Source organism: Phacochoerus africanus, chromosome X (genome assembly GCF_016906955.1).
Source record: "Phacochoerus africanus isolate WHEZ1 chromosome X, ROS_Pafr_v1, whole genome shotgun sequence".
Lineage (NCBI taxonomy): Eukaryota > Metazoa > Chordata > Mammalia > Artiodactyla > Suidae > Phacochoerus > Phacochoerus africanus.
In genome coordinates this window covers 113,813,826-113,840,682 of record NC_062560.1, presented here as the reverse complement: position 1 = coordinate 113,840,682, position 26,857 = coordinate 113,813,826, and the positions used below count along the sequence as shown (strand labels likewise).

Genomic DNA, 26,857 nt, shown 5'->3' with positions numbered 1-26,857 from the left:
TACTGTAAGCTCTAGCTCCAGCTCTGATTTGACCCCTAGCCTGGGAACCTCCATATGCCGCAGGTGCAGCCCTAAAAAGACCAAAAAACTAAAAATTTTTAAAAATGAGTGAAAAGGGCAAATAAAGTATTAGCATGATTAGGATAATAGGTTTGACCTCTAGACCTCTTGAGAGGTTCTCAAAGAATTGCAGTTAGTAGGTATGAATCAGAAGAGGTCAAAACTGGAGCTTGGGAGACCAATTAAGAGGATATTGGAATGGTCTCTGTAGTGGTGGTTTTCCAGCTTGGCTGTGCAGCAGAAGCCCCTGGAGGGCTTATTAAAACAGTTGGCCAGTCCCCACTCCCAGGGTTTTTGATTTGGTAGGTTTAAGGTCGGGCCTTCAAATTTGCATTTGTAACGAGTTCCCAGATGACACTGATGCTGCTTGTTTCCAGGCCACGCTTTGAGCACCACTGCACTAGAGCCCCGCTGCTCATCTCACCCCTCGCCCCTGATCTCCTGTGTCCAACTCTAAATGGAGAAGGTTCCCAGGTGATTTGTATACACATTCAAGTTTGAGAAGCCCTGCTCCATGAGACAGTCAGTGGTATCCTAAGCCCGCGTATGGAGGAAAACACACAAGTTTAAAAGTTGTTCTTGGGAGTTCCCGTTGTGGCACAGTGGAAATGAATCTGACTAGGAACCATGAGGTTGTGGGTTCGATCCCTGGCCTCGCTCAGTGGGTTAAGGATCTGGCATTGTCATGAGCTGTGGTGCAGGTCATAGACATGGCTCAGATCCCGCATTGCTGTGGCTCTGATTAGACACCCTGGGAACCTCCATAAGTCAGAGGTGTGACCCTAAAAAGCAAAAAAAAAGAAAAAAGTTGTTCAGGAAGGAGGAAAAAAATAAGACTTAGTGAAGTCACCAGAAGTCCTTTCATTTCTTCCAGCTTATGCAGCTGAGTAGATGCTGATCCTTTTCACTGGGCCAGGGAACACCAGCAGGTGCAGACATTTGGAGGAGTGGTATTTGAGTTCAGTGTTGAGTTTACCGAGTGCATGAAGTTCTCTTTTAACCCCACACTATTGGTCACGTGATTAAGCAATAATGTCACGGACTTCCGGTGCTGCGAGGGGATTGGTGCTGCATAAAAAGGGTTAGGCATACATGCAGGCTTCTGTTTTCAGCTCCGAATCCATTTGTGGCAGCTAGAAATGTGTAAAATGCAAGTCTCTTCCACAAAAGGTGTTTTAAGACCTGTCTCTGATCCCCACAGCCTGCATTCCTATGGACACATCCAACAGGTGAGAACCAGGGTAATCAGCAGAAGCACGGGGGCCCTGAAGAAGAGCAGGGGCTACCCGGGTATCCCAGAGCAGAACAGGTCAGACTGGGTGATGCATGAACAACGCGGGCAAACCCCGTATGGTTCCCTTTCATGGTGAGGACCCAGGCTCCTCCCACCTTTTCACTGGCTGCCCGAGTCCCCCCTTTAAAGAATGCTGGATGCTAATACACAGAGCGGGCTGCAGAAAGCAAGCAGTTCCCTCCTATGGATTGAGTGAGTCAGATTTCCGTGTGGATGTGGGAGACACACGCACATTCCTCTGTAATTTTTTTGGACCCTCAGACTACTGCCGCGTTTGGCGGGCAGCATTGCCTCCGTTTTTCAGATGAGGAAGCCGAGTTTGAAGGAAATGAAAAGACTTGGGAGTTATTGACGTGGCAAGAGGCTGAGCTGTGCCTGGAGCTCAGGTCTCCTGACTCCGAATTGTATGCTCTTTTTTTTCACTCCAATATCGTGCTCGATCTCGTTCAACTTAACCACAGACTGATCTGTAGGACATTCGTTCCCTTTTTTGGATTCCAGTTCATTTAAAGAGCTGACCTGAACGCAATGTTCTAACAATGGCACCTGACTTCTTAAGATAGCTTGATTCAGAATACATTACAGATTATTGGTCAACTTTTATTTTAATGGTCAAGCAATTAATGATGAGTCGCAGCCAATCTGGGGGGGGGGGATAGTGCTCACATTGTCACCAGGTCTGTTCATTATCCTCTGCTCTATATCGAATCAATAGTTAATTAATACTGATGTGCTTCCTGAAGTACAAGGTTATAAATTAATGTAATGCTCATATGCATATTTTCTGTAGGAAAAATGAGTGGAAAATGCCTGCCATGCCCATCTCATTGTAAGAAAATGTATGTAATGATTACGAGCACATAATAAGAATGGTTTGCCCAGCCAAATGTTTGTTCATTTCTGTTAATCAGTATTCATTTGAGCTACTTCCATGCAGTTTGTGGAAGCAGTGCAATCAGTTGAGTAGTGTGGCAGATTTAAATCAGTAATAAAAGCCCTGGGGAAATTAACAAGACAAAACATTAACCACAGGCTAAACATTAACATATATTAGCATTTTTATTATACCTGTAGAATTGTTAAATGGGCATGGTTGCTACTGTTTAAAAGTTTATGTTGTATATCACTTAATTTCAATGTATATTTTGTTTTTAAAACTTTTAAGATTTAATTAAATGAAATTGAACAACGATACAAAAGTTAATTCAACAGAATGGACTGAAGTTCAGTATTTTATTTTAATTGGAAACGTGAAGCATTTCCACTCTACCCTACCCCCAGCCCCAAGGTGCCCTAAAACAGATGCCACAGCTAATATTCCTCCAGAGTGCACCACGGGTCAGAATTGATATTTCAATTGCATAACCATAGAGGAAGCTTTGTTTTTAAATCTTCAGGCTTCTGATGAATTCTTTGACGATCAAAGACCAAGTTTATACCAATTGTTTGGCAACATTTCTCAGAAAAGCACTCCTTGGGACCACAGACATAAGCTGGATTCTAGCAGCATCGTTCTATAATTAAATACAACTGAAAAGGTCCTCGAGCTCCTCAAGTCTTGGTGGCCTCAGGTACAGCTCTTGAGAGAGGAGTTGGGTGTGATCCAGTGGGACACCCATGTTCGCCATCAAAAGCTGGCAGATTGCGGAGTTCCCGCCATGGCGCAGTGGTTAACGAATCCGACTAGGAACCATGAAGTCGTGGGTTCGATCCCTGGCCTTGCTCAGTGGGTTAAGGATCCGGCGTTGCCGTGAGCTGTGGTGTAGGTTGCAGACGCGGCTCGGAGCCCGAATTGCTGTGGCTGTGGTGTAGGCCGGTGGCTACAGCTCTGATTAGACCCCTAGCCTGGGAACCTCCATATGCCGCGGGAAGTGGCCCGAGAAAAGGCAAAAAGACCAAAAAAAAAAAGGCTGTCAGATTGCGAGGGGAGTGTGAAGTGTCCCTGGCCTTTCTCCTGCCACGGACTTGGTGATGGGAACTTTTCCTTTGTGCTTCTGCTTCTCCCTTTCCTTCCTCCCCTTCTCCCCACTCCCTCCTCCTCTTCCTTCTATTATGGTCCATATAAGTTAAAATACACACGAGTTCCCATCATGGCTCAGCGGTTAATGAACCTGACTAGTAAACATGAGGACGCAAGTTCAATCCCCGGTCTCTCTCAGTGGATTAAGGATCTGGTATTGCCATGAGCTGTGGTGTAGGTTGCAGATGCGGCTCGGATGCCGCGTGGCTGTGGCTGTGGTGTAGGCTGGCAGCTACAGCTCTGATTTGACACCTAGCCTGGGAACCTCCATATGTCATGGGTGGTGCAGCCCTAAAAATAAATAAATAAAATAAAATACACAGACTCAAACACAGACACACAACCTAGCTATTTTTTGAGAAAGAGAATTTATCTGATGTTTAAAGCAAGAGCAAAATAGATGTATTAGAGCTAGCTGAGAGTAGGAGAGAGTCAAAGATCCTCTAATGTAGTTGCGCTCCCCATTTTCTAATCTTTTAGGCTGTTTGTTTGTTTGTTTTGTCTTTTTGCCTTTTCTTGAGCCGATCCCGCTGCATATGGAGGTTCCCAGGCTAAGGGTCAAGTGAGAGCTGTAGCCACAGGCCTACACCAGAGCCACAGCAATGCCAGATCCGAGCCTCATCTGCAACCTACACCACAGCTCAGGGCAATGCCGGATCCTTAACCCACTGAGCGAGGCCAGGGATGGAACCCGCAACCTCATGGTTCCTAGTCGGATTCGTTAACCACTGCTCCACGATGGGAACTCCATCTAATCTTTTAGGCTGTTATAGCTAAAAGTTTAAACCTGTTGTATATTTGTAGCCATAGGATCAAGTGCAATCTCCATTTGGGTGGGGAACTATATAGAATATACTCGGGCCAGACATCAGCCTCGACCGGGGTTAAATTGTAGGCATTACAGAAGATTTTGTAGTCAATCCAAGAATCTGACTTCAGGAGCCAGGGTCCAGGGACATCCTGCAGGCAGCAAGCAGCAGGCCGGACTCACTGGAGGACCCCCTTTCCCACGTCCCACAGAACTTGACATCCAATGCTTTAGTCAGGGAGTTTAAACCATTCCACTAGCAGTACTGTCAGAAACTTAGGTTCCAATTGCATGAGGGTGTTCTGTTTATCTTTCAAAACGAGTCCCTCTTTGAAGTACATTTTGAGAGTCTTCAAAATCATTCTCTTTCTCCAGTTCTGGGACTGCAGAACTGGGCCACCCGCTGTACTGGGAAGCCCCGGAGTCTATCCTCCTGACAGAAATCCATGGCATGGGGGGAAAAAATCAAATACAAAAAAACATCGCTTTTAAAGTCTGGTCTGTGCTCCCGTCCCAGTGAGCCTCCGTTTCCCTATCTCTAAAATGGAGTCATTAATACCTGGACCGAATGCCTCAGAGGGTGGTTGGAGGACTCCCTGGAGAGAATGGGGAATGGCTGTAGGAGTTACCTGTGAAACACTAGGCTGGAGCGAGCTCTATTAGGGGGAGGGGGAGGAGTGGGGTGCACTGGGAATCTGGGGTTCATAGATGCAAACTCTTGCCTTTGGAGTGGATAAGCAGTGAGATCCTGCTGTGTAGCACAGGGAACTGTATCTAGTCACTTATGATGGAGCAGATGGAGGATAATGTGGGAAAAAGAATATATGTGTGTGTGTGTGAGAGAGAGAGACTGGGTCACTTCGCTGTACAGTAGAAAACTGATAGAACACTGTAAACCAACTATAATGGAAAAATAAAAATCATTTAAAAAATAAATACAAATAAAGACAAAAAAGGTATATTTTGTTACAAATGCAGTATTGGTATTGCTGACATGTTGGCATTGATGAGACGCTTACAATGTAGGCTCTCTTTCTCTGCTCAGCCATTAGGAGGGAAAGAACAAATTTGAATTTTTTTGTCATCTGAGAGTTCCTAGAACCAACAGTCAGTGGGGCTTAAGAATACATTTAACCAGGAGTTCCTGTCGTGGCGCAGTGGCTAACAAATCCGACTAGGAACCGTGAGGTTGCGGGTTCGATCCCTGGGCTTGCTCAGTGGGTTAAGGATCCGGCGTTGCCATGAGCTGTGGTGTAGGTCGCAGACGTGGCTTGGATCCCGCGTTGCTGTGGCTGTGGTGTAGGCTGGCAGCTACAGCTCCCATTTGACCCCTAGCCTGGGAACCTCCATATGCCATGGGAGCAGCCCAAGAAATGGTAAAAAGCCAAAAAAAAAAAAAAAAGAATACATTTAACCAGTGCAGTGTCTGCATTTCCTGATGTGTCAATTATGGGGTGCATGCATGAATTGCGTCAGACCCCGCTGGCTGGTATGCTTTCAAAATCTTTGATAACATACTCCATTTGGAAAGTAATTTCCCCCTGTTTTTCAAAGGAGCCCAGAATAAACACTTCAAATACCATATCTTCCTCTTTTGTTTGAGACAAAAGTTACAGGTGGAGGGAAACTGTGGGATCAGGTCAAAAGTAAGTCCCTCTAGGGAGCGCAAGAGGTAGAAGTGGGGTCGTCGGCCACATTCCCCGATGTCCAGTCTGCCGGGCTATTTCTACACCTTGCTGGGCCCAGCAGTGTATTTTCATCATGTGTGTACAAAGCCAGTGCTTCCGGACCCTGGTTAAGAAGAACGGTGCTAAGTTGCTAGAATGACCTGCTGGCCCGGATATGGTCAGATGCCCTACCTTCTTATGTTTCAAGTCTTATAGCACCCTTGCTTTCTCTGCCACAGGTTCTGGCGCATAAATAAAAGCACCATTAGGAATCACATTTCATGGGAAACAAAAAGGTTTTATATTCCAGGTCTATTGATAGAGACACTCACCTATCCAATAAATTCACTCCAACTGACTAAATTTAAAGGTGGCGGCATCCTTGACGAGGTGCATGAGTCAACGAAAGGAAATTGGATTTGCCCTTCTTATTTAAGAGCTGAAACCTCCTGGGCAGGATACTGATTTCTAAAATGCCACTCGGGAGGCTGGCTTCTTGAGCAAGTGCAGCTGTAGAACGAGACCCAGGTCTCCGAGCCTCGCCTGATGTTTCCCAAGTATGAAGCTGAAAGGACCTCTTTCATGCGCCTGCCGCATCTCTTTGTAAACTATGTTTTCTTTTTGTGTCCACTTCTCCTCAAAATAAGCTCATAATATTCGCCTACAGCTCACACAGTGTGGAGGTGAAAGATGTGGAGAGAAAGGCCCCAAAGGGGGTCTGCATTTGACAAATGCTTTGTATGTGAGAAGAATTTGCTTCATGGTAGATTGGTGAAAGAAAGTACAGGCTGTCTGATAAGATGTGGCAGATTTCAGATGGGGGAGCGGGGGTGTTGGCAGGATGCCATTGTTTGCCCCTTACCCCACACAGAGCCTTGGGAAGTCAGCTCGATAATGCCACATTGGGTGGCTTGGGAAGAAAGGTCAGACTGTAGGCTGGCTACATGCGCGTTTGTTCTTAACCTTCCTACGTTCGCCTCGGCTGCACCCCTTTCCAGTAAGTTGGGAGGGGCCGAAAACTTTAAAGTCTTGCTGGGGTCCAATTAGTATTCACAGATACAAAGAACCGGCTTTCAATGGGGAGGGCGATTTCACAGCTGTGGGTTGCAAGTAGGCAAGTTACTGGGAAAGACGAGTGAAAGATTTTGACTTTGGTGCTGGGTCTGGAACAGGTGTCACTTGAGAGCGTGTGTCCTGTGCTCCTGAATGTGCCAAGAATACTTCGATCCTGGTGAACTAGACTCTTACATTGGTGTATGGTCACAGAGTCATAAATAGATTTTTTGTTTGTTTGTCTTTTTAGGACCACACCCATGGCATATGGAGGCTCCCAGGCTAGGGGTCGAATCAGAGCTGCAGCCACCAGCCTACACCACAGCCAAACTAATGCCAGATCCAAGCCGCATCTGCGACCTTGACCACAGCTCGCAGCCACACCGGGTCCTTAACTCACTGAGCAAGCCTAGGGATGGAACCTGAATCCTCATGGATGCTAGTCAGATTTGTTTGCCCTGAGCCATGCGGGAACTCCCCTAAATAGGTATTTGCAGAAGGCAAATCAAGATTTTGTTCCACGAATGTGCACCTGCAATTTTACAAACATATAAGTGTCTATGGGCATAATTTTGTGACGCACAGTCAGCCCTCAGTTGTTTGTAGGTGCATTACGTGCTTTGGAAGTGATTAGAACCTAACTTCCTGGTCCCGCCAGGCAGCCCCCTACCTAAAGTACCCACCAGACTGCTACCAAGTAGGGCAGATTCCGAGAATGCAGATTCTTCATTTGAAGTTAATATTATCCCAAGTCAAATATTCAGTATCGTACGTTCGAAAGCCAAACGGAATATTTGAAAATGTCTGCAGTTTTTTATTCCCATTAAGATGAAATATTGAATATCCTACTATAGCTGCTGTCGTTCGTAAATGGTGGTGATGCTACTGCTAACAGATTTTTTTTCTAATTCCGAACTTTATTTGTATACGGAAAACTTCTCAAAGCCATACAAACTCAATGCCATTTATACCTTTAAAAAGAGATAGATAACTTAATAAATACTACCGGGGCCATCTCCAGAAATTTAGAACCTGGATGATCACAGAGTCCATGGCCCACCAGTGGATGGTGTGCCAGATCAGATACTAGAATTTTCCTCCAATTCACTTCAATTAACTTGTCTTTATTAAGTACCCAACAGTGCACAAAATCCAGTCTGAATTCCATGGAGGTATAAAGGTGGCAAAGATAGAACCCTTGTCTTCACAAAATATTTCTAGTATTTTTCCTGAAGTATACAATCTATATTTTCACCTTGGCTATGGTGGCTATGTTTCTGAGAGCTAGGAATTCTTTTGTTTTTTTTTTTCAAAACATAGAATGGAAGCAACTAAGGAAATCAAGCATCATTTTTGGGGAGGTGATATTGCATAAGCTTTGAAGTTGGATCAGTGGCTTCAAAGTCAGACAGTAAATCCATTGCCTGTTTGTCTTAGGCAAGCCACTTAACCTCTCTGGGCCTCAGTTTTCTCAGCTATAAAATGGGGCTGAATCTGACTTGAATTGAAAAGCCCTTTGCCGTATTAAAATAACACACAAATCAAGGCAGCATGGTCTCCGGCACAGGGGAGACATATGTTAATTTATGTAGAAGTCCATGCAGGCTTTTTTTTTTTTTTTTTTTGTCTTTTTGTCTTATTGCTATTTCTTTGGGCCGCTCCTGCGGCATATGGAGATTCCCAGGCTAGGGGTCCAATCGGAGCTGTAGCCACCGGCCTACACCACAGCCACAGCAACGCGGGATCCAAGCCGCGTCTGCAACCTACACCACAGCTCACGGCAACGCCGGATCGTCAACCCACTGAGCAAGGGCAGGGACCGAACCCGCAACCTCATGGTTCCTAGTCGGATTCGTTAACTGCTGCGCCATGACAGGAACTCCCGTGCAGGCTTTTGATTGAAAGTGAAAAAAGCAGCAACCCTCTAAGTCATTTAACCAAGGAAATTATTTAGAATTGAGATAAGAAAGATGGCGCCATTTTTTTAATCATTGCTCCATAAGTGTAAAAGAACTAAGCTTTCAACTGTAATGCTATGTACCTGAAATGTATATAATTTTTAAAAAGAGCTCACAAAAAGCTTAGAAGAATCAGGAGGTGGCTCTGCACACCCCTCACACACCCCTCCCTTCCTGCATTAGTCTTTCCTAAACTTGGCAGTTTCCTTTGGTGAACTTGACGGGGATAACTGTCAAGTGCCATCGGAAGGTATCTATTTCCTAAGTCCTGTGTAGCGGCACCTCTCAAACGTGTGCTTCACTATAGAAAAAAAAGCATTTTCATCTCAGGAAATCTCTGGATAGACTGCGCGCCCAATGCCCCCACCACAGTCTTCAGCCTGCTTTTCCCCAGATGGGTCTTTGCTTTAAAAGCGTATCACCTTTTTTGACTCCAGTAATAGCTTCGTTCTGCTCTTTAAAAAGAAATTGGGGAAGAAATTGAAGTGCATTTCCGAATTTGTTTCTACTCTCATATCTGTGAAAGTATTGTATCATTATATTGCATTTCTTTTTTTCAGATTGGCAAGTTATGCGCCCATTCTCAGCAACGTCAGTATAGATCTGCTTATTATCCTGAAGATCTGTTTATTGACAAGAAGGTATTAAAAGTTGCTCATGTAGAACATGAAGAAACCTTATCCAGCCGGAGAAGGTGAGAGGGTTTTTTTCCCCCCTCTATTTCAGCATACAATTAGCAATTGTGTTTTAAGGTCAAAAACCATTGGAGTGAAGCTTCTTAAATACATGTTATATTGAGTTCTTCTGAGTAGAGTGTTTGATTAATTAAATTCTATCATCTGTCAATGTTAAAGAAAAAAAGATACTGTATTATATCAAGCTATATTTAAATGTAAATTTGCCATATGTAAGTATTTAGTACAGCAACACAGAGTAGGATAGACTTCTCTATTCAAAATCTATTGATGAAACAAAACCTTTTCTGCTTATGATCTGGTCTCACAATTCCATGGCTTGGTTTGTGGCTCTTCCCTTTATTAACAGTGAATCAGGGGTGAGTTCACCAAAGAAAACCTGGCAAGATACTCTCAGGTATACACGCCACGCACACACACACACGGAGTACACTCTACACACGCTTAAACATGACTAAATGAAGAATTTGGTGTTTCTGTTCCTTCAGACAGCAATCAAGGGACTAAATTTAAGTCTGTTTCTTATTCTCTTCATTCCTCCTCCCTCTATCCAGATTCTCTCCTTCCTTATTCTGTGTCATGGTTATGAATAAAGGATGGAGGGAGGATGGGAAGCTCAACACAAATTTAGGAGAATTACCTTCCCCCCCAAAGGACCGCACAGGCAGCCAACCCTGCCGCTGGTGCAAGAACAGCCCGACACGAGGTCTGGCTCATGATGACTGTGAGGATTGGGAGATGCTGGCCCAGAGATGGAAAATTAAGGGATGAAATAAGTAACATCTCTGGTTTGGCCTCAATTCTTCCATTCATACCTACTTACTACAGGAGATTTTGAAATGGTAACTCAGTCATAGATGATACAGTTTAGAGTGAAAGAGGGCAGCAGGACAACTTGAGAGGTGGTCCTTCCAAGAAGCATTTCAGGAAGTGACATTTTCTTCTCTTTTGTGACTTCCAACCTAATAAGTTTCTGACTTCCCTATAGCAGTGGTTGTGAACTCTGATTTGAGAACTCAGGGAGTCCCAGAGAGCCTTTCACAGGGACTGTGAGGTCCTCCGTTTACTACTACATGTTCATGTGAAGCTGGGTTTTATTCATACACTTTCACCAAAATAATATATGGCAACACATTAAATGCAGAAAGCAATGGGGGAATTTAGTTGTCTCCTATTAAGCCAGGCAGTAAAGATATTTTGCAAAAATGCAAGAGCAATATCACTTTTCTCCCCTTTTTTCATAAAAATGTTATTATCTATGTTAACATATAAAGAATCATTATTCTTGGAGTTCCCTTCGTGGCACATCAGAAATGAATCCAACTAGGAACCATGAGGTTGTGGGTTCGATCCCTGGCCTTGCTCAGTGGGTTAAGGATCCGGCGTTGCCATGAACTGTGGTGTAGGTCACAGACATGGCTCGGATCTGGCATGGCTGTGGCTGTGGTGTAGGCCAGTGGCTACAGCTCTGATTTGACCTCTAGCCTGGAAACCTCCATATGCCACAGGTGCGGCCCTAAAAGGACAAAAAGACCCCCCCCCCCCAAAAAAAAAAGAATCATTATTCTTAGTTTAAAGGTAATAATAAATTTTTAAAACTGTGTTAATCTCTAAAACAGGAAATATCAATAGATACATATCATATAAACAAAAGCTCTCTGGGCTCCTCCATAATTTCAAGAGCATAAAGGAGCTGTATTAGTTATCTAGTGCTGTATAACAAGTTACTCCAGGAGTTCCTGTTGTGGCGCAGTGGTTAACGAATCTGACTAGGAACCATGAGGACGCAGGTTTGATCCCTGGCCTCACTCATTGGGTTCAGGATCCGGCATTGCTGTGAGCTGTGCTGTAGGTCCCAGATGCAACTCGGATCCTGCTTTGCTATAGCTGTGGTGTAGGCCGGCAGCTACAGCTCCGATTCGACCCCTAGCCTGGGAACCTCCATATGCCGCGGGAGCAGCCCTAGAAAAGGCAAAGAAAAAAAAAAGTTACTCTAAAACATTGTCATTTAAAACGATCGTTTATTATCTCACAGTTTCCATCAGGAATTTGAGAGCAGCTTAGCCGGGTGGTCCTCAGTCTCAAAAACTTTCAGTCCAGGTGTTGCTTGGAGCCGTGGTGCCCTGAGCGCTGCCGGAGGCGCCCCTCCAAGGCGGCTCCCGTCCAGGCTCCGCAAGGCGGGGCTGGTTGCTGGGGGAGCCTCAGGGTCTCAGCACAAGGGCCTCGAGAGCATCCTCACGACACGGCTGCGGGCCGCCCCGGGATAAGTGATGCATGGAAGTGAGCAGAGAGGAAGCTGCGATGGCCTCTGTGACCCACTCTCGGAAGTGACGTGCTGTCAGTTCTGACACATTCGATGGGTTAGAAGCCAGTCTCCAGTTCTAGCCCACATTCACGGGGAGGGGAATGAAGCTCCAGCTCTTGAAAGGAGGACTATCAAAAACTGTGTGGAAATATTTAAAAACCACCACACCCAAACACTCTGCAGACTGTTTCCATAGGAGTTCTTGGGGAAATTATTGTCTTTCTAGGAAAACAAAACTAGGTCATTCTTCAGGCCCTTTTTAGCCCCTGATGGTCATTTGTCCATTGCTTTCTGTCGCTTTCGCTCTTTGCCCAAACCACCTGAGGAGTTAACCTCTCTTCTCGATCTTTCTTTAAATTTTTAAAAAATTTTATGGCCACACCTGTGACATATGGAAGTTCCCAGGCCAGGGATTGAATCGGGACCGCAGCTGCGATCTACGCCACAGCTGCAGCAATGCTGGATCCTTTAACCCACTGCACGGGGCGGGATATCAAACCCGTGCCTCCGCAATGACTCGATCTGTTGCAGTCAGATTCTTTTTCTTTTAAGTTTATATGATTTTTATTTTTTCCATTATAGTTGATTTACAGTGTTCTGTCAATTTCTACTGTACAGCAAAGTGACCCAGTCACATATATGTATATACTCTTTTTGTCACATTATCCTCCATCATGCTCCATCACAAGTGACTAGATAGAGTTCCCTGTGCTCTACATTTGCTCGTCCATCCAAATGCAATAGTTTGTATTAACCCCAGATTCCCAGGCCATCCCATTCCTTCCCCCTGCCCCCAGCAACCACAAGTCTGTTCTCCAAGTCCATGAGTTTCTTTCCTGTTGGTAGGTTCATTCGTGCCATGTATTAGATTCCAGATATAAGCATCATATGGTATTTGTCTTTCTCTTTCTGGCTTACTTCACTTAGTATGAGAGTGTCTAGTTCCGTCCATGCTGCTGCAAGTGGCCTTATTTCGTTCTTTTTATGGCTGAGTAGTATTCCATTGTGTATTCGTACCACATCTTCTTAATCCATTCATTTGTCAATGGACATTCAGGTTGTTTCCATGTCTTGGCTATTGTGAATAGTGTGCAGCCAGATTCTTAACTCACTGTGCCATGGTGGGAACTCCCCCTTCTTCTTGATCTTTAACTAGTAGAAACCCCTTGCATACTGCCCTGAAATGAGGATTTTATATAATATTATATATTATTGGATTATAACAATATATAAAAGGAAATATACATTATAAGTAATATAGCATGTTTGTTTTATATATTATTCTATTTATATTATTTTAAGTTTATAGCAGAATATAAATAAAATGTTATGTCTCTATAGTATTATAAACAATATATATAATACATATTGCTTTGCACAACTCAGCAGAAATTTGGGAAACTCTTAGGTGCCAGATTGTATACTGGCCAGTGAAAATCAAGGCACAGTCTCTGTTCTCCAATCAGTCTAAAGTGGAAATAGACTTAAATACAAATAATTTCAGAACAATTTTAGAAGTGTGAATGTAGGTCCAGCCTTCTGTGGCAGAGGGAGCCTGTGCCCAGGGAGCTGTAGTGGAGGCTTCATGGAGGATATGGTGTATGAGTTTATACCAGCATCACATGCACAGCTTTTTTCCAAAATAAGACACGATTCCAGTCCCATTCTGAGATCACCCTGCCCTCCTAGACACATGGGTAAGTAAATAGGTTTATTAAGTCCCTGCAGCCCTGGCTTCTATCTTGGGCTCTGTGGGACCTATTCCCTTTGGCCTTACCAGGGAGGGCGCTATGGGGGTTGATTCTTCCAGGAAAAGAAATCCATAAATGAGTTCTTGGCTAAGCACCCAGATTTGGCACTTTGTTTAGATTCACTTTTGAATGGGTTGCTAGCACCTAAAGAAAAGAAAGGCTAGTTAAGAAAAATTACAAAGCCTATAGACTTGCGTAAGTGGTGGTCAGACAGGGCTCCTTTGGGTGTGGGCAGCATGAAGCCACCCCAGCAGGTTTCTTTTATGCAACTGAAGCCTAAGAGTCTCAGATGGAGCCCTTCTTTCTGAAATCTCTGGCAGAATAAGAAAACAAAACAACAGGAGAGTGTCTGATTTCACTTAACTCCCTCAAATAGGCATTGTAAACCCTCTTAGGGCCAGTGGAGAATTGGGGATTAAGAGGGTCTCTTGCTAAATGCGCCGCAGCCCGCCATCTGACGTTATTAAGCAGGCTTGTTTTGGCAAAGTCTCAGTGCCTCTATACATTTCTCAATATGTCCTACCCAGCATCTCACACTGTCCAGAAAAATAGATGTGCCTTCCAGCACTGCCCCCCACCCATGCCGAAGTTCCATCCTCTGTGATTAAAAATATGATCACTGGAAAGGAACCCGATTGTAGCCTTCAGTCTGTGGAGGTGGTGAGCAAGCTGTCTGAATCTGATTATATGAGTAGAAAAGCCCGTTGCCTCATTAAAATAACAACGCACAAAGAAATGCAGGATTCCTTCCAAAGCCTTCAGAAGTCATCTGTTTGTTTTGTCTGCCCCCAACTGGGTAGTTTGCAACACACAACTAATCTTAGAAATAGCTTAGTTCAATTTAAAGGCGATTTGATCCTCAACTGGTGGCCTAAGAATGGGACTCAGCATTTCTTTAAGATACGCATGTTGAAAATATCTATCATCAGATTTAAAACAGTGCAGGTAGGCTACGATGTAGGAGTAGTACAAGCAGAAGAGAAGAAATGATGTTTTCATGGCCCTTTCCAACTCTGATTTTTTCAGCACATCACGGATGTCAGTCTTTCCGTCCTTTACTCTACTGAATGTCTGTCTCTTTCATCACCAGCCCCCCCAGTACTGTTTAACTTGTCATTTGCGTATCCCCCATAAAGTGTGGTATTTTGTGACATGAACAGTATCTTTCCCTTTTCCAAACCCAGAATCTGTAGTTGAATAGAGTCCATTCGGCATCTAAATACCAAGCTTCTGGCCCGACTGCTAACCTGTGAGAGAGTCACAGAGTCCCTCCAGCCTTGTGAAATTACGTCTGTGTATCCCAGCCTTCCCTGTCCCGCACCCCGCTCCTCCCTGCCCCTCTGACTTGGTCTAAAGGGGCAATGGATTAGGTGACACTAGTAAATGACCTAGTGAATGAAAGAAAAAAACAAAAGCTGATCTCAGCTCCCTGGTCCAAAATCAGTGCTTACTCCCACTCCCTCTCCTTGGGCTAGGCAGCTTTGTCTGCTGAGTGGCACCTTCCACCCTCTGAACAGAGACACACAAATTTTTTTTTTTTGTCTTTTTGGGGCCACACCCATGGCGTATGGAGGTTCCCAGGCTAGGGGTCAAATCGGAGCTGAAGCTGCTGGCCTACACCACAGCCACAGCCACAGCCACAGCCACAGCCACGCAGTATCTGAGCCACGTCTGCGACCTACACCACAGCTCATGGCAACACCAGATCCTTAACCCACTGAGCAAGGCCAGGGATTGAACCCGTGCCCTCATGGATCCTAGTTGGGTTCTTCACCCTCGGAGCCACAATGGGAACTCCCACACAAATAATTTTGGTACATTAAGGGGTGAATGCTGAAACAGAGCCATGTACAAAAGAATGGCAGTGTCATGGAAGTTCGTGGTTCTCCTGCAAGGGTCAAGAAAGACTTCTCCGAAAAGGTAAGTTGTTACCTGCTAGAAATTCACCAGATCGAGGAGGGAAAAGAGGGTGTTCCAGGCAAAGGGAACAGGCTGAGAAAAAGTGTGAGCTAGTCTCTGGAATGGTAGAAAATTATAGCTTGGGGTCAGACTCTGAAAGGTTTTCTGCCACAGCATTAAGCATGCTCCTGCCTCATTCTAATTACAACGATTTTAGTGTATGTCCCTTTCTGTGCTTTCATTTTTTTTAAGGAATGAGCTAGTATTATTTTATATTAAGAAAAAAAAAGATCCTTAATGATAAAGGAGGAACGTTCCGGATCTGCAGCTGGGGATGAAAGGCGGCTTTTACTTGCAGTGGGTTCCAATTAGTGCTGCTTTGATGCCTGCCCGAGCAGTTCATTGCAAGAAAGCAAAGGGAATCCCCCCCCTCCCCAGCCCCAGAAGGGGCCGCTCATCCCCGAGGTGGGGCCCCCAGGGGAGATCCCGGGTGCTGAGCCGCAATATTTCAAAATGGCTCATCCACGCAAAGGGGCCCTGTCCTTTGGTTCCACGTTTAATACATGGAATGGAAGCCCCTAGGAAGAGACTCTTTTTTCTCCTGAGTGGACTGTTGTCAGCAAGGTGTTGGGTTTGTCCTAAGTGAGAGCCGTAGGCTCCACTGTGGATGTGTCAGATGGCAGGTCTGGCATGTATGATTCGAATAAAGTAGCATCGGAATCAAAGGACATTCCCTTTCATCCAGTGGTCGTGCCCATCCCAGGCAACTCATTGTCCAAACTTTCTATCCCTTTTCTTCCCCCCAGAGACAATTCAGTTGAGCAGAGTGCCTTAGGTCATGGGTGGCGATTCTTTTGTGGTTCGTCATGGGCCACTAGGACAAAGGAGAGCAATCTGGACTGAGTCATACAGGGGTAATTAACATGTCGCTTAATTTCGTCTCAGGTATCTTTATTTAAGGAGAGAAAAAGAAACATTCAACGCACCTCCTTTTAAAGTTACGAACAGGCTGATAGAAAACTTTAAGAGAAAAAGAAAATACACCTAATTCCCATGCCAGGAAGAGTTTAGGAAGGACTGACAAAGAAGAGGGGAGAGAGAGGTCCGCCACCTCCACAGGCAGGAAACGGCCCCTTCACACGCTGCTGCTTCCCGGGCTGTGGTGTCCAAGGACCTTATCACCTGTTGTCGCTCTGCTTTGAAAAGCTCGTTAACTCCCCATTACTTTAGAAAGTCTTCAACCCTGAAAAAGAGCATGTCTGGGTTTCTTTTCAAAATCAAAGTTTCTTTGGAAACCAGGGTTTATTTTCTCACGGTATTTAGCAGGTGTAGCCTCAAGGAATGGCCTGGACCGTAACGCTGTATCTGGGGACTCCAAGTCTTGGCCAGTTTGCTGAATGTGTTGGAGCCCTGCTCCTTTTTTCTCATGAAAGCGGCTACTGCCTCATCCCACAGGCCCTAGGAATTATTTGAGAACGAGCATTTATTTCATTATTCTGACTTCTTTTCTCATCAAATCCACCTTGGATTCTAGGTGGGGTCTAATGGGAATAATATACACCGAGAACTGAAAAGAACTCGGTGAACAAGCCTATTAAAAAGAATAGGTTTTAGAGAAATAAACATAAAACTTTACTGGAGAAGAAGGACTAGAAAGGAAATATAGCCAGTTATTAACAGTGGTTACCTCTGGCTCTTAGGACTATAAATGAGATTTTTTTTCCCCTTCTACATTTCTATGTTTGATAAATTCTCTATAGTGAATATATATTTCTTTTACAATGAGAAAAAAAAAACAAACCAACAGACTTCATTTTACAAGATGAGGGAATAAGTATATTTTGAGCCACTGTTTATAGCTCTTGCAGTGCTGAAGTTTCGGCTCTTACAAATTTCTGGTCTCACCCATCACTCATGCCTTTATTTCATGTCCCTGCAAAACCTGGCTCTTTCTTAGCTTTCCTGCCTGTCTCTTTCTACTGTTCCAAGGAGTACCTCTCTCTTAGAGGCAAGCCTCTTTCTCTGAGACATATCTCACCTCTTCTCTGCCCTCTGTTGGAGTTATATCTCAAAATAACACACCATACAACTCATCCATTTAAAGTATATAATTCAGCTGTTTTTACTGTATTCACAGATTGTGCAACCATCACCACAATCAATTTTAGAACATTTTTTTCACCTCAAGAAGAAATCCCATACCCTTTAGCTACCACTCCCCAACCTCCATTCCCCCAGCCCAAAGCAACCACTAATCTACTTTACGTCTCTCTAAATTTGCCCACTGGGGACATTTCACATACATGGAGTCATATAAAATCTTTTGGGATTGGTTTTGTTCACTTACTAGAATGTTTTCAAGGTTCACCCACGTTGAAGCATGCAGGAATACATGTTTTTCTTTTTAAAACTAAAGAATATTCTATTGTATAGAATATGTATTTGTTTTTCCGCTCATCAGTTAATGAACATCTGTCTTGTTACACCTTCTGACTCTTGTTAATAGCACTGCTCTGAGCATGCCTGTACACGGACTCGTTTGAGTACTTGCTTTTAATTCTTTTGGGTATATATCTAGTAGCGGAATTGCTGGGTCACGTGGTAACTCTATGCAGCATATGGAGGTTCCCAGGCTAGGGGTCAATTGGAGCTGCAGCTGCCGGCCTGCACCACAGCCACAGCAATGCCACATCCGAGCCACGTCTGCCACCTACACCATAGCAACGCCAGATCCTTACCCCACTGAGGGAGGCCAGGAATGGAACCTGCATCCTCATGGATACTAGTCAGATTCGTTTTCGCTGCGCCACAATGGGAACTCCTCGTTGTCTTTTTTTACTCTGATCATCCTAGTGAAGTGACATCTTACTGTGGTTTTCATTTGCATTTCCCTGATGATTAACCTGCCTTTTAAAACTCAACTTACCTTGGCTTGGCCTTTCACATTAAATGCTCCACATCAGATTCTTAGACACAAATCCCTGTGAAAGCTACCACCACTTCCTTACCAGGCAAGACCCTCCAAATCGCTACACCAGATGAGTCCAGGGATTTGCCCAGCCCCCTAGCTAGCTAGTCTTTGAAAAAAGAAGCACAGGAAAAATATTTGGGGCAGGAACATGGTTGTACTTTTGAATAACCACCTCAAAAGATGAAGGATTATGTATCTTGTGCATATAAAGTTATCTGGAACTTGGGGAAAAAACTAAGTATCTTACATACATGAATTTATCTGGAATATAAAATATATTTCACATATATATATTTATATTCTACAGGCTCATAATAATGGAAATAAATTGCCAAATGGCTAACACTGTGGAGGTATTACTCTGTGCCAGGTACTATGCCAACACTTTACATGCATTGTCTCATTTAATCATCACGACAACCTATCATTTGCTTCATTTTACAGGTAAAGAAACTAAGGCTCAGAGAAGTTTAGAATCTGCCTAATAAGTTTTACTGCTAAATGCTAGTTCTATGTTTAGTTTTCTGAGGAATCTCCATACGGTTTTCCATAGTGGTTGCACCAATTTACAATCCCACCAATAGTGTGCTAGGGTTCCTTTTTCTCCACACCCTCTCCAGCGCTTGTTGTTTGTAGACTTTTGGATGATGGCCATTCTGGCTGGTGTAGAGTGGTACCTCAGAGTGGTTTTGATGTGCATCTCTCTAATGATGAGTGATGTTGAACATCTTTTCATGTGTTTTTTGGGCCTGGGCATCTATCCAGAGAAAACCATGACTTGAAAAGACACATGTACTCCAGTGTTCATTGCTGCACCGTTTGCAATAGCCAAGACATGGAAACAACCTAAATGCCCATCAACAGAGGAGTGGATCAAGACGATGTGGTACATATACACAATGGAATATTACTCAGCCATTAAAAGGAACGAAATAATAGTGTTTGCAGCAACATGGATGGACCTAGAAATTGTCATGCTAAGTGAAGTCAGTCAGTCAGACAATGAGAAACCAATAGCACATGCTATCACTTACATGTGGAATCTGAAAAAAGGACACAGTGAACTTCTTTGCAGAACAGATACTGACTCACAGACTTTGAAAAACTTAGGGTTTCCAAATGAGATGGGTTGGGGGGTGGGGGGATGCGCTGGAGGTTTGGGATGGAAATGCTATAAAATTGGGGTGTGATAGTCATTGTACATTGATAAATGGAATAAATTCGTTGAATAATATAAAAAACCAAGTTTTTCTGCCAAATAAGTGAAGGAATAACTGGCATTTGAAACTCATGTAGGTCAGACTCCAAAATCAGTGCTCTTAGCTGCTACTCCCAACAGGTTTTAAGGGGCAGTTCTGAAAATCCAGCCATCATCATATCATAGTTACTGAAGGAACCTGTGTTCTAAATTCAAAATAACCAATGCAGAAGCATATTTATTTATTCATTTATTGCTTTTTAGGGCCCCACCTGCAGCCTATGGAGAGGTTCCCAGGCTAGGGGGGTCCAATCGGAGCTGCCGCTGCCGGCCTACACCACAGCTCACGGCAGCGCCCGAGCCTTAACCCACTGAGTGAGGCCAGGGACCGAATCAACCACCTCCTGGATACTCGTTGGGTTCATAACCCACTGAGCCACAGCGGGAACTCCAGAAGCACGTTTTTAAAACACGATCGCTGTCTCTTCATAGGTCCCTTCTCTATGTCCACTGGGTGTAAGGAGGATGGTGTTTCATTTGCTCCAGGTTACCTTGTTCAGGTTTCAAAGCGATTCCCCTGAGTTCTAGAACTTGATGACGGAGACATGAGTCTCCGTCTTTGTGGTTTCCTTAGACTTTCAGCTTGACCCCACCGGGTGCTCTCCTTCCTTGCTCAAGTGGGAGGCCTTATGTTTAGCACCGCCCTCCGTGGGTAGACCCTCTCTGAATCTTCGCCAGTCTGTTCGTGATCCTTACGATCAGCCAAGGAACACAACTTCAAGAGTCAGGAGGCGAGAAGGCGTGCAGAGTGTCATGTTTTTTTAACTTCTGGGGAAGTCGAATCAGAAGGCTTTGCCGTGAGGTCACTTTTTCCTGCCATGTGCTATGTTAGTGAGAGAGGGTTTGGAGGTAGGAGGAAGCCTAAAGGAAGCTCTTTCATTAAAAGGAGGATCATTGCTTTGCATAGACTAATGGCCATGTTCCATTTCCTCATGGAATTGGGGGAATTACTCAGCCTCAGCCTTTAGTCTTTCCGTTTCCACCCTTGGAAACTGTATTATTACCTTGTAAAACAGAGCATCTCCCCTCTTAGTGTTAATTGAACCCATCTTTTTCCTCTGTGAGAACTTATAATGTTGACTTTTATTTTCAGAGCCCTATAGTCAGCCTCTTCATTTTGGAGATGGACGGAGCTCAGCTGGGGTAGGCTGTGAGGGAGTGGGTGTGTAGCAGGAAGTAACTGCTGGGGTATCAGGAGTTATATATGTCTCAATAACCCTTCTTGAGTTGTTCTGTCCATCACCCTGGCGTTCCTATGACCCAAGCCTTTGGGAAGATGTACTGAATATGGCAAGCTCTCTCTCCATCTCTCTCTCTTTCTCGCGCTTTCTCTAAATCATTAGTTGAAATGAATCGTTTTTCTGAATAAAATGGAAAGTGGCCTTAAATGCAAGAAAATAATTTCCACCAGTCTTCCTCTCTTGGCCAGACCTGAGAACAACCCTCAGAAGGCATTTCTGGGTTCCCACCAGTGTCCAAATGAGTTTCAGGCCTCTGGTTCCTCCAAAGGCCTATATATCAGGTCAGTCCGTTCTTAGCCTGGAGACGGTATTGAGTAATTACTCCACTGTCAGCACAGTCCCTGGTGAGAGTCTCTAAAAACTTAGGAGAAACTTAAGATAGACTTGGATATATATGAAGTACTCCTTAACTTCCTTTCTTCCAGGAACATTGCTTTAGAAAACGAGAGCATTTTATCTGTGTTTGTTTACCGCTGGACATCTATTGCATAGATATTTTAATATTGCCTTTATAAGCATACCCACTTTGTTCCAGTCTATAATGCCTTCTTTTCTGTGTCCATGAATATCTGAATCAAGATAATAGGCCAAAAAATTTTTGCTGGGTATTTATATGTCTGTGTTTATACATCTTTTCATACATAATATGCTCGCTTGGTTGCATGCGTGCTCTCTCTCTCTCTCACACACACACACACATACTCTCTCTCTCTCTCATAACATAAAAGCCAAAGCAAATATATAATAAAATGTACTAGGACCCTTCCTGCCCACCCTCTATAGGAACCACAATAAACAAACAAAGAACAAAGAAACCTTCCTCCTCTAGCAGATGTGAGTTTCTCTGACTATATTGTCAGGAGAATTTCATGGGGCTTATAGTGCTCTGAGCACCCTGTGATTCTCATCTGCCACTATTAGCCAGAGTCTATATGGAAAGGGGCCATCTCTAGGGTAATCGCATTGTAAATTACAATCAATGCACTCAATTACATTCAGAAACCAAGAGACACGTGGTGCTGTGGTGCGCCTTAGCAATCAGCACCTTTGACAATGGAGGTGACGGCATCCGAACAAAAAAATGGAAGCTGAATATATTAGAAAGTGGATGTTGGAATTCAATCATCCTTCTCATAGGAACAGCACCTTATATGGCAGGCAACTTTTTTCCCCCTAATATCATTTTTGATTTAAAAAAAAAAACAAAAAATCTAAAGTGTGGCCTTGTAGCCAAGAATGACTTTAAAAATCATTTATTGGTCTAATCAGCCTGGCAGAGTCTTTCTGTCATGCTGATAAGGAAATTAAACTTTTCTCATACTGGGTTTTCTTGCGTCTTATGCACAGATGTTTTGTTTTTCTTTCAGGGAACTAATTCAGAAGTTGAAATCTTTCATCAGCTTCTACAGTGCTTTGCCTGGCTACATCTGCAGCCACAGCCCTGTGGCCGAAAATGACACTCTCTGCTGGAATGGACAAGAACTCGTGGAGAGGTAATCTTTTTGAATGTTAAATATAGCAATATTCGAGGAGTCATCATCATATGTTTATCTTAAGGTTAGTTATGTCTCCTCTCCATTCATTTCATGAGAAAAATTCTAGAAAAAACACGCACCTGAACATCTATGCCATGGCAGCTGCATACCACTTTCAACCCTCATAGAACTTAGAAAATTTGAAGCACATGGAGAACCATGGATTCAGGAACATTCTACAAAGCAAAAAACAACTCTTTTTGTTTGGGGTTTGTTTTTGTTTTTGTTTTTTCAGTGTTTGGCTTCTCTCATTTCCTCATATGTGGGCCCTGCTTGATTGATGGATTTGGAGAAATCAGTTTGTACTAGTAGCTATCATTTATTGAGCGTTACCTATGTATTAAGAACTGTGCTAAGCGCTTGTCTATATTAACCCTTTATACCCTTACACCAATCCCATGAAATAGCATTATTCCCCGCCTCTGTTAGAGGTGAGGATCGGGGAGAGAAGAGAGGGGAGGGAAAGAGGCGTGCCGTTGCATTCAGAGCAGTTTTACTGGAATGTTTGATCATTTGAGTGTTTCTTAGTATAAACTGTGCGAACATTTGTCATCTTTGCTCATTGCTTGAAAGGAAATAATAGATACTCATTTATTCAGCAGATATTTACTGAGCATTTCCTAAGTGCCAGTCATGGTGAAAGGAGTAAGTAGAACAGGTGCATTTTCCTGTCCTCATGGAGCTTTAAATTCTAGTGGGCGAATGCGATTCCTTGTGCTTCCATTGCTCTGTGTGTGTAAGGAATAGCTTGCAATTAAAGAATTAAATCAGGAGGGAAGAATGCTGAGGAAACCACATGCTTGGTGAACATGCTTTCAAAAATGTTTGCGTGGGGAGTTCCCATGTGGCTCAGCAGGGTAAGGACCTGGTGTCGTCGCTGCTGTGGCTCTGGTTATTGCTGTGGTGTGGGTGCGAGGAACTTCTGCATGTTGCAGATGCAGCCAAAAAACATGTTTGTGTGGGGGGTAGCATGTTGTAGAGGAGAATACAGAAGAGACCTGGATGCAAGTTCTGACTCTCTGCCTGCCCAGCTGTTTAAGCTAGGGCAAGTGACTTAATCCCTCCAGAGCTTAGTTTCCCCATCTAAAAAATGAGACGGTTGGATTAGAGCATCCCTCGCTCCGACAGTCCGTGCATTTTATTTCCTCATTGATTTCTTCATTCATCCATACCTTCCACACTTATGTTTTGAGATATTATGTGTTGGAGGGATATGAGGGTGAATAAAACAGGCAAGTTACTTGCATTGAGGAGCTTACATTCGAGTGGAACCCAGTATCCCGACAGAATGATTAATCATGATGCTAAATGGAATGAATTAGCAATGTATTGTCACGGACAGAGGAAGGCTTTGGAGCCAGATGAACTTGGGTTTGCCTCAGTTCCGTGACTGCCTGTGGCCTTGGCTGAGTCACTTCTCAAGGTCGTCTTCTATAAGGAAAGGGCATCTCACAGGGTTGTTGTAACTAGTAGGTGAGGGAAAGCCCTTCACAGACTGGCACATGCACGAAGCTTCATTCGTGTTGCTTCTCTGCTTTGCCGCTTTCCCCACTGCCTCTCCTCTTCCCAAGGCAAGGTAGGACATATGCCTGAGAACAGCCTGTGTCTCAACTATGCTTTTTACTGAGAAGGAGCAATGAGAATGAGGGGCTAATGAGACTGAGGGTGCACGCCACCCTGGACGAGCCCCGAGCTTGCATGGAGGTAGACTTCTCTGCAGCAGATGTGAGTCAAGCCAGAGGGATTACTGGCCCCATGCAGCCCACTCTACTCTGGGGACGTGGTGTATGTTTATTGCCCTAAAAGCTCTCTCAGGTCCCGAGCAGAATCCTGAACATGTTATGACAATAGGTCATGTTATGACCTATTGATTTAAACTGCCAAAGAAAAGCCATTAGTATTTGGCTTTATATAAAGCAGATGCTTTAAAAACAGGTATAAATGATATAATATTAAAAAAAGAAAATGCCCACAGGTCAAATATGTAGTTCTTGCATAAACTTGATGAGAAACCATCCCAGTGACATACCCACTGGTATATCACATTAATATGGTGAAAAACGAATGATTCCTGAACACGAATGTGTTTTAAGCAGTATGTCTTTGAACCATGGTCTTTTATTAAAAAGGAAATTCGAGTTTATGTTTATTTACTAATGTAATCATTCATTCATTTATTTAGTCATATAACAAAAAAATATTTAAGCACCTGCTCTGTATCAATCTCTAATATTGGTTCTATCATTGTTGTGATCGTGTAGGACAAACGCTGTAACCCCACGGGATATATCTTCTGATATATCAGATCATCCAGTTTTAGTTCATTCAAAAGAATTTCTTCTCAGGCAGGCCTGTGTTTTTTGAATTAGTGGGATTTCTAAAAATTGAATTTGAGGGAGTTCCTGTCGTGGCGCAGTGGTTAACGAATCCGACTAGGAACCATGAGGTTGCGGGTTCGGTCCCTGCCCTTGCTCAGTAGGTTGAGTATCCGGCGTTGCCGTGAGCTGTGGTGTAGGTTGCAGATGTGGCTCGGATCCCGTGTTGCTGTGGCTCTGGCGTAGGCTGGTGGCTACAGCTCCCATTCGACCCCTAGCCTGGGAACCTCCATATGCCGCGGGAGCGGCCCAAGAAATAGCAAAAAGCCAAAAATAAATAAATTAATTAATTAATTAATTAATTTAAAAAATTGAATTTGACCGTATAAACTGTTTTATGTTTAGAAGACTGTTGTCTTGGAGCCAAAGATGTCTTCTTCTAGCAAGCGGTAGAATTCAAATTCTGCTAACTTTGCATGAATCCAGAGTTAACCCAGTGTACTCTTGCACCATTAAAATAACTGTTAAACTTTTTTGTTGAATTTGCTAGCTTTTCATTTTTTTTTCATTTATAATGATTTTTATTTTTTTCATTATAGCTGGGTTTACAGTGTTCTGTCAGTTTTCTACTGACAGCAAGGTGACCCAGTCACATGTACATGTACATGTTAATTTGCTAGCTTTTAATACCTTAGGATATTGAGCAAAACAGTAAAAGAAAATAAATATTAGAGTATGGAGAAAAGCCATTATTCCAAATTCCTATTTGTACTTCTGAAAAACCTGTTTTCTTTTTTTTTTTTTTTGTCTTTTTAGCTATTTCTTGGGCCGCGCCCACAGCATATGGAGGTTCCCAGGCTAGGAGTCGAATCAGAACTGCAGCCACCGGCCTACGCCAGAGCCACAGCAGCGCGGGATCCGAGCCGCGTCTGCAACCTACACCACAGCTCACAGCAACGCCGGATCGTTAACCCACGGAGCAAGGGCAGGGACCGAACCCGCAACCTCATGGTTCCTAGTCAGATTCGTTAACTACTGCGCCACGACGGGAACTCCAAAAACCTATGTTTTCAAAACAACTTTTATTGCTGATATGTACAATCCAGGAACTAAAGGAGGGAAGGAAGAAGAAGAAAGGAAATCAAACTTATTTGTAGACAGACTAAGAGTAATGTCATCCAGGAAGTGACTCTTCTATGGCTGGTAACTTTGGGTTATAAATTAACCTGTACTTTAATTACTGACCTGACTGATTAGAATAGTGTCAAATCAGATTTTAAAAAATTACTCAGGAATATACATTAAATAGTACCAAGTTCTGTAGCCTGAGGACATGTGTGCCCTCTATGAGCAGCGTTTATAAAGACCGGCTTTGCAGTGAGTGTCTCATCCATAGTTCAATCCTCTTTCTGGAGTTTTCTATAAATTTCTCATTTCATTTAGTCTTAAGTGACAGCTGCTGCTCCATATTGTCAAATGGGCTGTAACTTTATTATCTTTATTGGCTGGCTTTGTGCTCCTTTGCAAAATACTTTACTTTTAGTCTAGAAAATGTATGAACAGCAAGGGTCACAAAAGAGAACAAGACTGGTCCATAGAGGCAGCTGATGGAGAGAATAGAGAATGTTGATGCTGAAGATTATAGTGACCCATGGCCGTGTCTGCTGGGTTATCAGAGCTGTTTATACCCTCCTTCTATGGGTGTACAGATCTCTCAACCTTTTTTGTTGTTGTTGTTGTTGTTGTTGCTTTTTAGGGCCGCACTCACGGCATATGGAGGTTCCCCGGCTAGGGGTCTAATCGGAGCTGTAGCCGCCACCTACGCCACAGCCACAGCAACACAGGATCCGAGCTCCATCTGCAACCTACACCACAGCTCACAGCAACACCAGATCCTCCATATATCGCACCTGCAGCCATAAAAAGACCAACAAAAATGAGATGAACAAAATGGCTGGTTTTTCCCTATAATCTAAGAAAGATGAGGAAGAAGAGTTGATTCTGTGTTTATAATGCAGCTATTTTAA

The 26,857-nt window shown here is 43.7% G+C and overlaps 1 protein-coding gene across 1 annotated transcript in view; it reads left to right on the top strand.

Annotated features, from left to right (window-relative positions):
* The window catches only part of GPC3 (glypican 3), a 438,366-nt gene that overhangs the window by 279,306 nt on the left and 132,203 nt on the right, over positions 1-26,857 (top strand). Inside the window, exons 4-5 of the mRNA XM_047765314.1 lie at positions 9,421-9,554; positions 22,348-22,473. Coding sequence (XP_047621270.1) covers positions 9,421-9,554; positions 22,348-22,473 — 260 coding nt within the window. The remainder of the gene's footprint in view (positions 1-9,420; positions 9,555-22,347; positions 22,474-26,857) is intronic.